At 32.5% G+C, this 19,742-nt stretch overlaps 1 protein-coding gene across 2 annotated transcripts in view; it reads left to right on the forward strand.

The window, feature by feature from the left end:
• LOC106115942 (uncharacterized) overlaps positions 1-19,742 on the forward strand; it is a 59,982-nt gene that overhangs the window by 7,607 nt on the left and 32,633 nt on the right. The window contains exon 2 of one of the 2 annotated variants that reach the window (XM_013309603.1): positions 7,759-7,833. In XM_013309603.1, the coding sequence (XP_013165057.1) occupies positions 7,759-7,833 (75 nt within the window). Of the gene's footprint in view, positions 1-7,758; positions 7,834-15,043; positions 15,256-19,742 lie in introns of those variants that run through there. The other variant, XM_013309604.1, reaches the window with a different exon arrangement.

The following is a 19,742-nucleotide window of genomic DNA, read 5'->3' on the forward strand; positions in this document are numbered from 1 at the left end:
AAAAAAAAAAAAAAAAAAAAAAAAAAAGTGTAGCTACCGTAGGCCTAATATTTCCCTTTTCCCCTTCCAACATCTTGTAAGGAAGGGATGGGAAAACTTAGATTTAAGGACACTATTTCTGCGCGGACGGAGTCACAAGCGACATCTAGTATAGAATAAACCCCTCTAATCCCACTTCAGACGTCTGAAGACCTATCTACATCAGAGCTAAGTGTTAATTAATCCGATTAATAGACATTGGATACGCCTTAAAATCCCAAGAATACATTTTATGTATTCTATTGTATACAGACTAACAAAATAGTAGTCAAAAAAAAATTCTATTCCACATTTCTTAGGATACAAGCATGTGCTTTTATTTTATGAAATAATGCTTCATTTAAGCTGGTTTTAAATACACAAAATATTATATTTCTCTTAAATTCAAATATGGAACAGAACAACTTCCTCCTTCACAACAATAATGTTGAAAATAGAATACTCCGATCAATTAACAAATTGAAGCTACAATAATTCAGGTGAAGCTATAATGCGAATTATTGTAGCTTAACCCCTTAATTTCGGATTAAATGAGCGTCGGTGGCTCAGGGGTCAAGCACTTGACTTGCAATCTGCAAGTCCTGGGTTCTAATCCCGCCATGTACCAATGTGTTTTTCAATTTCCGTTTTACATGTGTACATTTATCCGACGATCTTAAAGTGAAGGAAAACATCGTGATGCAACCTGCACATATCTGAGAAGAAATTCAAAGATATGTGAGAAGTCAACCAACCCGCACTTGGCTGGCGTGGTTGACTATGGCCTAATCACCCTTAACTTAGGGTAGGCTCCGAGCCTCTCGGTGGGGACGTATAGTGAGCTGATGATGTTGAACCCCTTAATTTCGCTTATCTCGACCGCTCTATAAACACAAACTATCATTTAAGACATGATACACAAAGTGACAAACAAAATGTATATATCTATCACATCATAGCCAATCTCATGATAAAGTTGGGTTAATAATGATAAAACCAAAAATGTTATCTTGTTTACATTCCCAAATTGCTTTCCTCCAGATCAATGGTTTCAAAGTCCAACAATCCAGTTATCAAACGCTTTATTTATTTGTAAATCAGAAATAATATTTCCATGTTAAAAATGTCGCGGTAGCTAATTAGTGTATTATTATTAATTTAATTTATTAAGAAATACTGTGGAAATGCAAAATAATAGGATTTTGATAATTTGGCAATCGACATAATGATAAACAAAGATTACAAAGTGTGTTAGGTTACAAGCAGTGCAGTAGCCAATTTTTATTTCGGCTCAGACGGATTTGCGTCCAAAACCAAGTCCAACAATAAAAATATAATTCGTGCTGGCTGGTTGCGCTAAAGTCATCAAAAATTATCGCACCTTAATGACATAAGGTTAATAATGATACAAATGTACGCTAAATTATCGCGTAATTTTGCTGTAAACGTGATTAATTCGTCACGTGCAGGAATTATAATATTGATATACAAACTAATAGATATTAATTATTTGTACACAGAAGGTTGTTTTCTTGAAACTACACGTAACCTTTGGATAAAGAGGTCGCAGGGTCAGGGGCGCTGCGGGCCACTCGCTCATAGCCGCTTTCAAACTATCTCAGTATCAAAATAGAACTGTTTCCGTGTATACATAAATCATAACGATTGTATTTTTAACTTCAATCTTGAAAATGTTATAATCACGCTTCTTTATATGTCATTTTTAAGTCACTAGTTGTCGCCCATTACTCCTGCGCGGTATTAAAAAAATATAATTAGCTATGTGTTCTTGATATTTCAGACTATGTTCTATATGTATGGTAAATTTCATCGAGATTTGTTAAGCCGTTCTGGAGATACCTTCATACAAACATCCATCCATCTAAACTTTAGCATATATAATATTAGTAAGATAATATCACATCTAGCTACTGATAAACTGAAGCGAAGCTACTGGAATGCTTTACCATGCACTATGTTAGTCCGTGCAACGAATCCTTCAACAAATATTTTTATTTAACAAGAGCGTGCTGACTGATAAACATTGTGTTTACATTGTAAATAAATGTCATATCACCACTATGATAATGAGCCACTAGACAATTATATACAATTATTTCTAATGTTTTAATCTAATTATAACTGTTGTTTTAAAGCTTACAGCATGTTAAATAGTAAGCAAGGTTATTATCTAGTGAAATGTTTGGTCAATATATGTAAAGATTAAGTTATTGATTGCAATTTAGATATTTAATTATTTGTCTTCTGTAATTTGACTTGTGTGCGGGGGCTTGTTTTGGTTGATTTACCTTTTTTTCAGAGGGGAATGCTTTATGCATTATGTGGGATTCTCTTCCGGATCGGAAGCATACACACTAAACCCCCCTGTTCTTCCAACGCATCGGGACGGGATCACGAGCACGCTTTCGCTCTCGTCCGCGGCCCCGTCTGTTGGTTGATTTACCTGATTATTGTTATAGTTACTTAAAAGAGGTTAAGAATGACTAAACGTAAATCGTTGATAAAATAATAATGAATAAAATAGGCATTTATAAAAAACCATTAAGAAGTTATTATAAATTAAATTATTATGAATTAAAAAACTTAATCAGTAGTCTATGTTATTTCTGGGATATGTTCTACAACCAAATTTCATTGAGATCCGTTGAACCTTTCTGGAGATACCTTCTAACAAACATCTATCCATTCATCCATCTAATCGTTCCTATTTATAATATTAGTAAGATAAGAAAGTAGTTTGTCCAAATAAAAAATAATAAACTTTCTTATTAATATAAAGTAGATCATAAATAAAATAAGCTAGCGTCTGTCATGATCTTGAATTTAATAGGTAAATGAAATGCTAATTAAAAAGCTACAGGCGCTTTGAAAAAAAGTGAATCGTATAACTTGGTATTAACGTTTACAAACTTTCGTAAGATAAGATATTATGTTTAGTTAATAACAAGGTAATTAATATAATATTAGCGACGATATAAAATAATTATTTAGACTTCGTTGACTCTGTTTGAATTCGGGGTGAGAAAATTTCGATATTGTATCTTTTATATTTTTAAATGAGCAATTCTTGTATATATATATATATATATATATATACAAGATACATATACGTGTGTGTGTATATTTGGAATCTCGGAATCGGCTCCAACGATTTTCATAAAATTTAGTATATAGGTGGTTTCGGGGGCGATAAATAGATCTAGATAGGAATCATTTTTAGAAAATGTAATTTTATTCGTGTTTTATCGATAATCAATTTAAATATAAACTTAACTTTTTCTATCGGTAAGATCGGAAAATATTATTCATATTTCATCATTTTATTAGTAATTCCTACTTAAATATAATTTCCAAAAAACACAATTTAAAAAAAAATACCGAGCAAAACTCGGTCATACAGGTACTATAATTAAATTATATTATATTATAACTGAAAATTTAAAAATTCCAGTACTGGTTTTATCTATGCGTATTACTAAATATACTATTCAGTATAAGTGGAAGTGGAATTTCCGGATGAGAGAATGAGGATTTTTCAACGATTTCGGGTGGCCGATTGCTCGTTTGCCACCTTTTGATATAAAAAAAATAGTAACCTTATAATATTTTAGGTATTTCAATATATTTGTTGATTAAATTGCACATTGTTAGATAAGATAAGGTTTATCTAAATTTTCGCACATTGAAAAATTCAGGTCATAAACTATCTAATCAATCTGTAAGAATTCTTGAAATTTTCCAGAACGTGTTTATTTGGACGAAAACATCGAATATTACAACAAAGAGAAAAAGAACATCTTTAACAACTTCGCACGAATGGACCGGGCTCGCCCTGTGGACACCACGACCATTTAGAAGACAGGCGTGAAGTGGAAGCAATTCCGCGTTTCGTATGATGAGTGTGCATCTCGGAGGCCTAATTTAGTCCTCTTTCTCTTCCCATATGGAAAGGATGGGACGTGGAAGTGGACTTTCCGGATGAGAGGATGCATGAAAAGGGAATATATTTTCTTTCTGTGCATTCTCTCCTCCGTCGATTAAATGTAGGCAAAGCATATGTACATACGTACGTCTATGGGCAACGGTCACTTCTCTATTTTAGCGATTTCAGGTGCCCATTCCCTCGTTTGCCACCTTATGACATAAAAAAAGAAGCTTGAATAATCTTGCCGCCGAGAGCCGCTGCAAATCAGAAACTAGTGCGTAAAAAAGATAGCCTGAAACTACATTATACTGCTTAAAAATCAATCACCAACTTTGCCTGATGAAAATGGTCAGTTAACCATACTTTAATATATGTTAAGAAAATTAAAAATAAATATGCAACGTCATTAACTACAGTTTGTCATACACATTTTTATTAGAATAAACAACATGTACAGACTCTTGGTCTTTTTTGAACATATTCGTTTTGCTTAATTAAAATAGTGAGTTTTTTTTTACTTTTACACCTAAGACGATTCATTAAATTGAAACGATAACTCATGTATATAAAATTCTCGTGTCACAATTTTTGTTCCCCTACTGCTCCGAAACGGCTTGACCGATTCTCATGAATTTTTATGAGCATATTGAGTAGGTCTGAGAATCGGCCAACATCTATTTTTAATCACGCGCGGACGGAGTCGCGGGTGACAGCTAGTAAAGTATAAATATCTGTAACTGTTTGTCGAACAGAACAAATCAGTCAGAAATTGTGGAGACGAGAAGATATAAACGCCTTGAATAAATTACTCTCAAGAAATGTAAAGAACCTGACATACAAAAACATACGATACAAGAAACACGTGTTTTATAATCTTTGATGTATTTTCCGTGAAAAAATTAAGAGTAATCATTTCATACTATAAACTTTAGGTTCTCATTGTTTGGCATGGTTTGACTCGTAAATAAATAAACAATTCGTGACAGAAATGAACGAAAACATCTCTAAAATATTTTTTATTTTCCCTCCAAATCGTTCTGCCTTTCGGTATCTTACTAACCTTACTAATATTATAAATCCGAATGTTTAGACGGATGGATGTCTGTTTCTTTGAAGGTATCTAAAGAACGACTGCATGGATCTCACTGAAATTTTTCATAGGTGTAGAACATAGTCTGGAAAAACACATACGCTACTAATTAAGTTTTTTAAAACCGCCTGGACGGAGTCGCGGGCGACAACTAGGATTTTGATAGCAGAAAAAACTTAATGCTATTGGAAAACTGAAATTAAAACATATCTGTAAAAACATATAAATAGTAAGCAAAGCCATAAAACTTGTATACTATCATATAGTGTAGTGACGCACGAATGAATGGAAGTGGCACAAAGGTTATCTTAGGGTAGCTGGACTTGAAATAGGCGCTGCTAAGAAATAATTTGAATTACAACAAAATTACGATGTCCGTTCTATTTTGTACAAACTTATGTCAGAGAAATTATATTAAAATTCGTACTATTTAACCTTTTAAATATTTAACCTTTTATGACCAGAGAAATGAGGGTATAAAACCTTATTTTTTACGTATACTGAAATTAATAAAGCTGTGCAATTTATTTTAATTGTCAGATTACATCAGCTTCTATAAGACTACCAATTTACGTACATCATTTATCAGAAAACAATTATTTATCCATATAAATTGAAAAGAAAATTCCAATAACTCCATTTGCAAAAGCTTTAAACGGATATTTTTTAATTAGGTCGCAATAAAGGACATATTCAGAGGGTGACTGAAACAGTTTCGGACTCACTATAATTATTTTACTACAAGCTAATTAAAAAAGAAACCGCTTGATTTTTCAACTGAATGGTTTGACTATAACTGCAACAAGAACAAAGTAACATACTATCTAACTAGTTGTTACCCGCGATTCCGTCTGCGCGGAATTAAAAAAAAAACTTATTAATAGCCTATATGTTCTTTCAGGTTATACTCTACATCTATGCCAAATTTCAGCGAAATCCATACATCAGTTCCGGAGATACCTTCAAAACAAACATCCATTCATCTAAACATTCGCATTTATAAGATTAGTTAGCGAGTGCCGGAGAGATGATGGTTGCACACTCAATAAACAAGTCAGTCACTTGTAACGGGTTATTGATAACTGTATCGACTCTTATCAGTATGATTTATTTATGTTCCACTTCTAGTATATAACAGTCTTTAAACAAACTGTACACAACACTTCAAGCGATCCGTGAAGTTGTGTTTTATGTACAAAGACTTAAATTCGTTACCCACACAATATCTATAATGTATAAGAGCTATAATTTAACACCTACATATATTTTTGTACCTGCTTAAAATAAAAATAAATTATAATAAGGTATTTTCAAATAATATTAAAGAATACTGACTGAATGGTCACAAATGTAATGTGATTCTAAACAATAAATTCCAGCTTGATATTTTCGCACGTTTTTGAGAAAAAAGATCTTGACAGACAGACGGACGGATAACAAAGTGATCCTATAAGGGTTCCAATTATTTCCTGTTAGGTACAGAACCTAAAAATGTCATAATGATACCTGATTAGTGCAGGAAAGGTGCCTAGGGATTTCCTCACGGGCAACATTGAATACTACTAAGGGAAATTAAAGTAGTAGTAGTAGTCAACAGGAATTTACAAAAGCACTCTGTTTACATTGTATACTTTGTTATACTCTACATCAAATTCTGATGCTAAAATTCTGACCAAGCGAAAGTTTTGGTTTTTTAGTAAAATAGACAAAAAAATACAACCTTATATTTGTATTTATAAGCCTACTTCAAAAAGAAGGAGGTTATTTTCGTGATTTTTATTTTTAATTTATGTTTTATTGTCTTTCTCTTTTATATTATTTCAATAAACTAAAAGTTAAAGCGCGACGTCTGTTGCAAGGCCGTGGGCGACGCTGTCTAAATTAAAAGTGAGCTCTTCCGTACTATCAAAAAGTTTTTCGCTTTGTTACTCACAAAAGTCGTAGCCTTGAGAGAAAATTGTGAAGTCGGGGAGGCTATTTTAAATGAAACGCTAGGGGGTGTAAGCTATGCGCTCAAGTTTGTATGCTTTTCCTTTTAGTTTAAATGTCTGCAGCAGTCATAGACAAAGTTTATGTAACGCGATGTACAACTAAAGAGTAATGATGAATGTAATTAGTTTCAATTATTTCTCAAAATAAAGAACAAAAGTGATACAAATTGCATAAAAACTCAAATCTTAGTTTACTGAGAGCTTAGTTTTTAGTAGAGTTATCAAAAACAGTAAAAACTATTAGTATTAAATTCCTGCTAATATTCTGCTAATAAAATACATTAATCGCAGTTAATTATCTTAGCCAACTATTATGAATAAACTAGCTGTCGCACACGACTCTTTCCGCGCAGTATAAAAAAATCTTAATTAGTGGCCAATGTCTTCTACATTGATGGCAAATTTCATCGAGATACGTTCAGCCGTTCTGTAGATACCTTCAAACAAACATCCATCTATCCATACATCCAAACATTCGCATTTATAATATTAGTAAGAAGTAAGATATTACTCAGAGATTTCTATTTATGACATCATTAAAGGTGTATTCCAGATAATATAATCCTACGAAGAAACAGAGTGATTTAGTTTCCAGAATATCCGCTAGGGGTTTAAATAAAACATGATTCAAATCGATCTCCGCTCCATTTAGAAAAGTACCGTTTACACGACCTATTTCTTTAAAAATAATAATTTTATATTTCTTTATCCAGGTGTTTCTCGAGCTTCAATGACTTGCAACCAGCGGAGGCTAACCACCAAGAAATACCACCGAAAACGACATACAGGTATAGGATTTTCAATTTATTTTCTTCAATTAGAACCATACCGGATAACTATCAAAACTCTAAATTATAGACAAACTACAATTTACGCTAGAATTCGTAAATAGCAAATTATTTCTCTTTGCATGAGAGGATGCATGGAAAGGGAAAATGTTATCTTTTTGTGCATCCTCTCCTCCGTCGATTAAAGGTTGGCAATGCATATGTAATTGCGTACGTCTATGGGCAACGGTCACTTCGCTATTTCAGCGATTTCAGGTGTCCGCTCGCTCGTTTGCCACCTGATGATATATAAAAAAAAAGTTATATCTTACAAAAAAACTTAGCTACTTATATTTTAATATGTCACTTCACTTTGTCACACATTTTTCACTAAATAATTAATTGAATAATATCAAAATGGCCGCCATGTATGGAATTTGACGTGGCTCTGTTTTCGGTGGGCTTTCTTAGCCTTATGCTTCAGAACCTTTACATAGCTTGTGCACTGAATTTTATTTTTATAAAGAAGCGGGTTAAGTATATGAATGAAGTATTATCCACGCTTTTAGTTCCCATTCCTAACTGTGGAAATGCGTTAAATCCAATAACCATTCAACTAAGTGCTCTAAGCCGAATATTTTATGGATTATATTGCCTTGTTATGACAGCTTGCACGCTTTGATTTTTCATGATAAGTGACCTCGATTTTATATGTAGGCATTTGCAGTAAAGAAAAATGTTTTTTTTTAAATGAACACGCGGTAAACTTCATGTTATTTGACGTCTGATAATTGCTATTAATAAAACTCTTCAATAAATAAACAAAATTTCAATTAAAAAAATACAGAGAAATGATTTTGGTCGCTATCATGCTATCGCTATCGTATGCCCCAATTACGTATACTATTATAATCAATAGAAATAAAACTGTTAAATCCTAAGAATCCATACAATGTTATTGCTTAGTTTTACCTCTAGATCGATGAAGCTATTAATTAAATATAAAGAAGTCGTACGAACAAAGGATCAGAGCTAGAGCGAGTGTGTACTGTGGTAGTGTGTAATAATTTCACAAGTGTATTGTAAACTAAAAATAGAACAACTGTGTACACATTGACACGTGGTGCGAAGTCATTCACCTAATCTCGGTCAAGTTTTTATTTATTGTAACCTTGTATTATTTTATAAATGACTAGCTGTCGCCCGCGACACCGTCCACGCGGTATTAAAGATAGATCAACTCAGACCTTCTGAATTTGCATATAAAATTTCATAGAAATCGATCAAGACATTTCGGAGGAGTAGAGTAATTTTATACATAATATTCATCATCTTCATCAGCTCACTACACGTCCGTGCCGAGGGGCTCCGAACCTACCCTAAATCAAGGGTGACTTGGCCATAGTCAACCACGCTGGCCCAGTGCGGGTTGGTTGACTTCACTCATATCTTTGAATTTATTCTCAAATATGTGCAGATTGCTCACTATGTGTTCCTTAAGCGCAAGAGCGTCGGTATCTCAGAAGTCAAGCACTTGACTTGCAATCTGCGGGTCCTGGGTTCGAATCCCGACATGTACCAATGTGTCTTTAGATTTCCAACATTCTTACAGTGAATGTATAAGATTATGAAACAATAATTCTATATGAAATTATAAAACGTTAATAAGAAAAAAGAAGCTCAACACACTACTAGTAATAAATTGATCATCGATGTACATCAATATATTAAAAGTAACAATTATTTCAGTTTAAAAACAATATCGTTACAATCAGCCGTTTTTAGATATAATAAGCACTAACCTTCTATTTATAGGTAAGATGTGTTCTTAAATAAGTATTCTAATTAATTCATATATTTTTAAAACCAAAAATAAGAAGTTTCCATCCACACCATCTCGATGGCTGGCAACCCACAACCGTGCAGTTTGCGCGTAACTTCCTGCATCGCACAGCAGCGTTGTGGAATGGTCTGTCCTCGGCGGTATTTCCAAATCGCTACGACTTAGGGTCCTCCAAGAAGCGAGCGTATCACTAGCACAAAGGCCGGCAACGCATCTGAGGTTCCTCTGGTATTGCTGATGTCCATGGGCATTATGAACACCTCGGTGTTCCCGCAACTCGTTTGCCCTTCCTGTTATAAAGATTTTTTTTTTTAAATTCTTAATAAAGCCGTAGCAATCCCACGCAACCTGTACTGCAGTGATCTTTGACATTTACCGCTTTGCCAACATAATATACCGAAATATCTTTGTAAATAATTGCTCTTCCATACAAATTAACGGCTTTCAAAACCTCTAAAAAACCTTTTCATTCATTTGCTTAAATTTATTTTCATTTTCTTAGAAATAACCGTTTTTAATTTTTAATCACTCTATAGCACCCTAAAATAATTATTAATCTACATTAAAGCTTTCACACTACACACAATTAACTTCATTGATTATTTTAATCAAATAATTTTAAAAAATATATTATCTGTCGCCCGCGACTCCGCCTGCGTGGAATGAAAAAAAACTTAATTAGTTCCTGGCAATTATTCGAGTTTTTCTCACCTTTTAAACCTTTCCAAGACCTCCACGAACATTTAAGATCAAGATAAGATGAATCCGTTCAGCTGTTCTTGAGTTTTAGCGAGACTAACGAACAGCAATTGATTTTTATACATATAGACTAGCGGACCCGACAGACGTTGTCCTGTCTATACGTCTTTAGTATTTGATGAAAATTGTGAATCTAAACCATTCCCAGATCCCCTTGAACAGACACAAAAAATTTCATCAAAATCGGTCCAGTCGTTTGAGAGAAGTTCAGTGACATACACACTCACAGGAGAATTATATATATAAAGATATAGAAATCATTATAGTATGAACATTGTTTTCAACTTTCTTAGATATGTAAAAAATCTCAGTTCATATATTCCATGTCAAACAATTCGAATATTTCGAAGCAAAAGAAAACCATTTTCTGTGACCTAAAAATGATATGACCGTAAAAAACGTGTCTTCAGTATGTGGCTTTATTTTTGTACATCTACATATATAAAAATCTATGTGTCACGATTGATGTTTCGCGAATTTAGTCCACTTGCTTATTTGTTACCCTTATACTATAAACTTCTTTCCCATGTAAAATCGGCGTTTTTCGTTTATGACTTTGACCTTCAGTAAGTACCTACAAAAAAGTAAAATACGCATATTTTTTATTTCAACTTAATAAAAAATATCAAATTTTTTACACATTATTATTTGTGTGTAAACTTTACATGCTATAATTTATTATAAAAGTACTAGTTGTAGCCCGCGACTCCGTCCGTGCAGATTTAAAATAAAACTTTAGTAGTAGCATTTGCGTTCTTCCACACTGTTTCATCTATGCCAAATTTCAGAAAGATTCACGCAGCCGTTTTAGAGATACGTTCAAACATCCAAAAATCAAACAAAACAAAACATAATAACCAACATTCATCCATATATCCATCGATTTGAACATTCGCATTTATAATATTAGTAAGATTTAAACTGTAAGGCAGTTATATTTTGTAAATTTATTTTAAATTACATAAAACTAGTTATATTTATAAAATTATCATCCTATCATATTGAGTAAGATGCTAATATTGAAAAATGACAAGAGTTAGTCAACGGCCATTACACGAAGTCCTTGCACATTTTTCTCGATTACGAGTCTGATTCATATCTAATGAAGAATTTTCCACGTTTCGTACAAACTATTCAGAATATTTACTGTGAAGCGACGTTTATTTTTGTATCACTGACAATGTTTCTAAAATTATTCGGAATAAGAGGAGCTCTCAATGAAAGTCGAGGGAAAGTTTTTCTTAAATACTTCGCTTTATCGTCTCAATAATAAACAATTTTTATTACTACGGAATTTAAAAATCAAAACAAGACATTGACCACGCTTTTGTTCAAATATTTATGGATTACTAGCTATCGGCCGCGACTCCGCCCGCGCGGAATTTAAAAAAAACTTACTAAGTAGCCTATGTGTTCCTCCAGACCATGTTCTATATCTATATAAAATTTCAGCGAGATCCGAATAACCGTTTTCTATATACCTTCAAACAAACATCCATTCATCCATCTAAACATTCGCATTTATGATATTAGTAAGATGTTTTTCTTTTTTTTATCTTTTTAATCTTTAATTTTTCTTCGATGATTTTTAAGTTAAGCGACCTTCTTATTTTTTTTATTATTAAATTATTCTTATTGCCAGTCACTAGGGAAGTAACGTACGTACCTTTATATTCGTAAAATAAACGTTTTACAGTATTTAAGAATTTGTTTAACTCTCAAAATATATCGTCCCAGTCCCAGCTGGCGTTTGTTCAAGTCTGATCGGACTTTGAGCTCGCTAACCTCTATTATCAATTAAACAGACATTGTCAACGTACTGTTTTGTATATAGGACAATTTATAAATGAGCATTTCCACTGTTAAAATATTGCCGACCCTCTCATTTTCTTATACCAATTGTCGCGGAACGTCAGTGAAATTTCACCGTAAAATTTAACAACGGTGTTAATACCTGTAGTTCTAAATATATCCATAGCACTATACTTATTATTATTGTTATATAGAACTGAAATCTCTCCACAGCGGTACATCTTACTAATATTATAAATGCAAAATGGATGGATGGTTTGTTAGAAGGTCCCTCCAGAACAGCAAACAGATGTAGAACATAGTCTGGAAGAACACATAAGCTATTTAATAAGTTTTAATTTGCGCGCGGACGGAGTCGCGGGCATAAACTAGTCTATATTATTAATGAATTTCCTTTGGCCAAACACTTGTAAGCATATTGTTATTTCTGATTTTTGGACTGACAAGACGTTTGTCAAATATTTCTACTTCATATGATATTTCTAAAAATACCTATCCTAACTACGACTTTACTGTCACCAAAGATGCATAGCATTATATATTTTTCAACGTTTTAAATTCTGTCATATTACAATTGATTGCCAAGAGCCATTTATATTTGTTTTGTTATCCAGATGACCTAACCTAATTAGTAACCTCAATTATTTCGCAATAATTATGTCTATGGGGTCATCTTTATCATCTTGTTGCATGTCGTAATCTTATTTTGAATGTTGTACAAGAATGTTAACGAAATATTTAAGAGTCACCACTAACACCAATGATACGTAATGATCATTGCTATTTCCTGTAACCGCCTAAAATAAAACGTTCATTGTTCAAAAATAATATAAAAATGATGAAACACTTTTAGAAATTGTCTGTCATTTCGCGCCTGTTATCCCTCGCACAGAAAATTGCTTGACATTTTTAAAAGCATAGCCTTTTTATGGAATCTAGAACGCGGAAAGAAAAGAAAGAATAAACTCTTTGTTTACGTACGTTTGTATAATTATTTGGATGCTTTATGTCCTAACCTCTTAACATTGTTTTTTTAATGATAAGGAAAATTTAAAACTTATATTGTATCTCTATTTAATTTATAGGTTTTGTAAATATGACATAGGTATTCCGAAGCCGGAGTAAATTAGACTACGTTAGGTTACTTTTTTGATAAATAAAGTTAATGAGACTCACAGATCTTTCTGTTAGTACGTTTGTTTAGTATTGAATAAGATTAAGCGATTCAATGAAAACTAGAGCAAGCTGACGAAACATACAAGCCGGGAGTCAGTAACCTCACTTGTAAATATAGATTTGGCTCGTTACAAGGAACACGATTCTGGAGGGTTTTTAATGTTGAAAACATAAATACAATGTTATTTTATCCTTTCTTACTATGATATTTAATAAATAGATGTAACACCTTGGTTAGTAACAGTCAATAAAACTTCGCTTTTTCAAGAAGCTTTCCTTAGCTAAACATTTGTTCCCACTCGTTAAAGTTGACATAGTTGGAAACCTATTGCTATCTCAGCTTTTCTTTCCTACTAGAGAGAGAGAAAAAGAGATGCAGCAAAAACGTAAAGCGAAAAATATAAAGAGATAGAATACGAGTAATATGTTCGTACTTAAATGTTTTATTTCGTCCAATTTTTGGTACAGCAAGGTTTGGTATATGTATTCAAATTAAAATTCAAAACACGAAACAACCGGTTCAGACCGGTACTAAACTTCAGGGTGTACTTTTCTTATTTCAAACGACAGTTCCCTGTAAATTGTGGTATAGACTGACAAAGTTATCTGACCCCGGTGGCCATAAGTCAAACTGATATAGCTCACTAGCGCCCTCATATCAATATCAGAAATTGTCACGAATGGCTTATGTTATTTCAAATTAATAATTGATTAAACATTCATTTTATCTTATAATTATGTTTGCGTGTTTGTTTAAATTTATTTCATCTGGATGTTTGTCCGAAAGACATTAAAATAATGATCATGATGAACCAATTTACTTACTCAAAGTGAATGATTAACTAAAATTAAAATAATAAAAACAACAAGTATTGCTCATCTAATTATAATAATAACTCTACATAAAAAGTTAACGAACTGAAATTAGCCGTACGTCAGTTTTATGACCTTTTTGACCCAGTAACAGAGCGTTACCTGCACGCGATAGTTCTACTATTATAATTATCACAAATATACAAAACGATATAGTCAAAATTAAAGGCATCAAAGAAACCAGGTCCCCCTTAAATCAGTATGATTTAGAAGGGAAGGAAGACCTGAATTTATTCCCCGGCCTCACACACATCAGCCAAAGCGCGGTAAATAGTTCAATTTTAATGCCTGTCTTCCTGTTATAGTGATACGAAGATCGAGGGAGGCATTAATGCAGCAGCTTTTGTTGCAGACTCTACTCTACCATTGTTTAAAATTGTTATATTTTGGTTAATGTAAGTCTTTATAAAAACAAAACAAAACTTAATATCCAATGCAATACTGGTCGATTTTACGTTGTCACATCCAGTTAGCTCGCAGCATGCAAAATCTGTGGAGACCACGAAATGGCGAGAATACGCCTGCTTTCTACTGCATCCAGTCAACCCCGCGACCTAAGCAACTTGGAAACAACAAACAATTAAATTTGTACTTTATATCTTACGGGTTACGGATCAGTCGTAAACCACTATAAATATAAATCACAATCATTAAAAATGAGCTTTATCTAACTGCGTTAGAGTTCATATTACTCTGTATAACATGGTACGCATAATTTTACTCGACTTGATCGTTCCTCCACTCGACTCGATTTTAGTCGCTCGAAAGCAGCGGACGAGACTGGTTGTGTAGACGTATTATTTGTCGAATAACGAATTTTGCGCGTGTGTGTGTGAATTATTTTTAAAATTTGTATAATTAACAATGAATTGTGATAGTTTTCTGTGCGCTATTGTGTCGTAATGGTGTGAGGAGGCGATGCAACTGCACTCGCTGTTGATAGAGGAGTCATACGCCGGCATGAAGGGTCAACCGGTTTGGTGAGTTCACTTGACAGCTTGAAACTCCGATGTAGATTAGAAAGCCCTCACTATTAAAGCTAAGCTTGTTTCTGCATCTTTTAACCGTCTTATTGGATTACACGCGGACGAATTTTAATTAAAAATGAAATGTTCGTATCAATAAATATCTCGTGTCACAATATTTGAAAGATTCGTGTTATATCACATTTGTTTAGAAATTCTAAAAGCATTGTTAATTCAATCTGCGCAAATATAAAAGTTCTTAGAAGAACTTATATTAGAAAAAAAATCGTCACGTTTACAATTCAATACCCAATTTTTATTTGACTTATTGTTTTTGATTCCGATCAGCCACTACGTATAGGATTTTTTTTGCGTCAAATATTTTTCTGTGCAAAAATCCATTCCGTTTAGAATAAGTATTAGACAAAAGACAAAATAATATTTGATTTGTAAAGTCTGTGTTTAAAGTTTCTATTAGTCAGCTAACAGGTTCTAGTCTGTATCACCAAGGAAATGGAGGAGGTTAAAAAATATCTAAAAAACATGATTAACAGACAACCCTCGTTTTTAAATTAAATTAAGTGCCAAGGCGGCGGTCGAAATCCACAGTATTCCATGTTTAGCGAATTAAGAACTTTAAACAAACAATTTTACTTAAAATAAAAGTTAATAAGTGATACATTCAGAGACCTCAAATTTACTTTAAAATAGTTAAAGTGCCGAATAAGGAAAAGAATAATAGTTTCTTCAAGAATATATTTTGTGGTTTGCGAATTAAAATTAACTATGAACCAAAACTTATACCAATGATTATTTGTTTTTCTTAACAATTGTATTTTTGGTAGCCAAAGCAGTATTTCATAAGTTATTTAATAGGTAAAGTAGTATTATAGTTTTTTTATTTGTAAGTTTCCATTAAACGTGTGCCATTTCCCTCGCCGCGTCTCATTTCGCATTCCGCCGTCGCCGGCGCTGTTATGAGATAGCCTGAGTAAACTTTCTTAGGAATTGTGTGTTGACTTTACTGTTTCATTGTGGTGTCTGCTAACCGTTTTGATTTGATTAATTTTTCTTGTAGAGGCATAAGAGAAGAGGCTAGTTTAAAAATACTTGGGCAAGAACACGCAATTTACTCTATGACATTTAGTAATAACAAGAAAGGAAATAATCGGATGACCTCAAACCAACTTTTTCCAGATTTTTTCAAATTTTTTTGGTTATATCTATATATACATATAAACAATATTGAACTGTCGTTTTGTAATATTGAAATAATCGTTTTTACTACATGTATATGAATATATTTACGATACACTAACATAGCTATTTTGCAATTTTTGTCTGTATGTTTGTTCCGGCAAATCTTTGAAATGGCTGGATCGATTTTGACGTAACTTTTATTGTCAGGTAGCTCATGTACGGAGTAACTTAGGCCGCATTTATACTAGAACAATTATTTTATTTTTTAATAATTAAGTAATGTTGCAATGTCCAAGTACTGTCCAGTGCCAACTCCAATACAGGACTTCACACGGACGAAGTCTCGGGCACAGTTAGTTTTTAATAAAGTGTAATTTTGTAAGTATTGTTTTTAATTAAAAATGTCTTGTATTATTGTTTAAATTAATGCTAAATCAATAGGAATTCTGCGTACTTATTGATTGATTTTATGAGTTCATAGAATTAAAAGGTGATCTTAAACGGCTTTGTAATACCAAGAATGATGTTGTTCAATAATTTAGTGTGAAGCTGTTCAATCATCTCGTGTACACGTCATCTTCCGCCGGAAGTTCAGACAGGAGCAATTTGTTACAATACTTTTTTTTGTATATAAAATATTAGCAGATTTTTTCTATAAATTTACTAATATTTCTTTTAACATTCCAATTAAGCTCTAGGCTTGTGCTAGGATATGGTTTACGACAATAGTCGAATGGCGGTATTCGAACCCCAGACCTCGTGATCGGAAATCCGTACCCTTAACCATTAAGCTATTGACGCTTCTTACAATACTTATTATAATAAATATAAATTCACTTATTCAAACAAAGTATGAAGACAACAAAAATAACAACAATATCTTCTAGGAAAGTAATTTTATCTATATCTTAAAGATATTTGGAAGCAGACTTGGATAAACAAGATATTAATTTGTTTGTTATCGTAAATACTAGTTAGGGTTTCTGAGTAGCGTTCTTTCCGATTGATTACACAGCTGTCACATTTGTTGAAAGTCATCTTACTAATATAAATGCAAATGTTTAGATGGATGTTTGTTTGTATGAAGGTATCTTCAGAAAGGCTGAACGGATCTCGATGAAATTTAGCATACATATAGAACAAAGTCTGGAAGAACATATAGGCTAGTAATTATTTTTTTAATTCTGCGCGGACGTAGTCGCTGGCGACAACTAGTGAATAATAACTACGTCATAAGCTGAACATTGATTTAAGAGGTTATAAAACGTAAGATGCCAAACAACGCTAATTTAACACGTTTTCATTTTACCGTAATGTAACTAGTAACCCATTTTCTTTGATTATACTAATTATTTTGAGCTGAATGAAATATCAACAGTTCTGCTAACCTAAATGACGTATGCATATGCTTTTTGTAAGATAAATTAGCGCGAAGTTAACGTTGTCTAACCGTTAACTAATTATAGAGAGTTCGTGTAACTGTAAATAACAGAACGTAATCTAAAGAAAATGAATCATTGTACTCACGTACGTTAGTGTTTATCTACGCACGAACACATAAACATATTTTCCTAACTTGTTAACCATCATTTTAAAGTAAAATAGGACATGTAACAAGTTTCATGTCTACAATTGGCATTTAAAATGTTTACTTGAATTTTGTTATAGTACTATTTCATGTGTGCTGTTGGTTTGGTTTAATAAATAAAAAATAGTAAAATGACCCTTGGATTATTTTAAGACGCTTAATTTTAAGCGTCTCTCCCTACTTAAAAACATTAAAATATTTACTAAACAAACACACAAAGACTTCATTCAAATTATTTATCAATATATTATTCGTATTTTAATAGTTCTAACCATAAACCAACATATTTATGTTAATAATATATTAACAAATGTATTCGTCGTTGAACACCTCGGTGTTCCCGCTGCTCGTTTGCCCCCTTCTGTTTAAAAAAAAAACATATTGCCCATAACCTTTAAAAATTGCAGTGTCATTACGCGAGAGTTGAAAAAATCGCGTTTAACCACACATCATGTATCTCGTATTGGGATTTGTAGGTCACGCATTTCCGTTGCTTCCGCGAGCCGTCAATTTATACCGCTTTTATTTCAAACTGAATTAAGATTTGTTTATTGTACTATTTGTATTTTAACTTATTTTGATAATTTAATAACATAGGTCATTTACATGGAAGAAATTCAAACGTGTCTGTAAATAATTTAAGAGGAATTAACTTTATTTTATTTTTATTAAATAGCCATCAAGCTTTAATGATTTGATTAAAACAATCACTTAGCGCAGTGCAGATGGCGCTGTCGTCGCGGATAGTTTTGACAGAAAAAATGAGATTCGAAATTGACATTTTTTAGTATCGTCACTTTCCCACCGGACCACATAAATTCCATTATAATGTTCTTGTTATTTTTAAAATAAAATAGAATAAGACAATCGAAGCACTACTAAATAATTTAACCCTAAATCTATGACAACAGTATGCTTAATAATCTTATCTTATTTCTTAATTCTTATCTTATTTCTATTATGAATGTTTGGATGTATTCATGGATGGATGTTAGAAGGTATCTCAAGAAAGACTGCATGGATCTCGATGAAATTTCGTATTTCGTTCATAGATGTAGACCATAGTCTGGAGGAATAGGAAAATTGAGTTTCTTTTTAATAAATCCCTTTATATTTAAATGAACAAATTCATAGTTCTACAATTCTTTTGCAATATCTATGTATGTTATATAAATACATTTTATACGAGTATTAGGTATGTATATTTAAAAACCGGTTCTCGTGAAATTCAATTTGCAAGGGCACCTGCCACGCTTATTACCAACTTACATTACTATATAGTTTACGAACAGACGAGCAGATTCGTGTGTATATCATAAAAATATATATTCAAACGTTTTATGTGTGGCAGTATTAACCTACATTATCTTTGCCTGCGATTTTATTTAAAAAAAAACACTGCATAACATTTTGGTAACATTTTCAGGCGTGTTTGATAACTTTATGACAAGTATATTCCTATTTTATTATCATTTATAAGGCACATGTATAAAATGCGAAGCCAAATCAGGTTTCCGTATTATAAAATGACTGCATCGCTATCCGACTCCATCTTGGTTCAATGACCTCTTCTTTTTTAACATCGAAAAAAGCTAATACGTTTTTTGTTCGATTACAAGTTAGTTATTTTAAAGGTAATAAAATAAACAGTCAATTTAAATCACAAATAGGAAGGCTTGTATTATAATAGCTTATATAGAGTCTAGGTATACTA

This window comes from Papilio xuthus, unplaced genomic scaffold, assembly GCF_000836235.2.
Source record: "Papilio xuthus unplaced genomic scaffold, Pxut_1.1 DF827777.1, whole genome shotgun sequence".
Taxonomy (NCBI): Eukaryota; Metazoa; Arthropoda; class Insecta; order Lepidoptera; family Papilionidae; genus Papilio; species Papilio xuthus.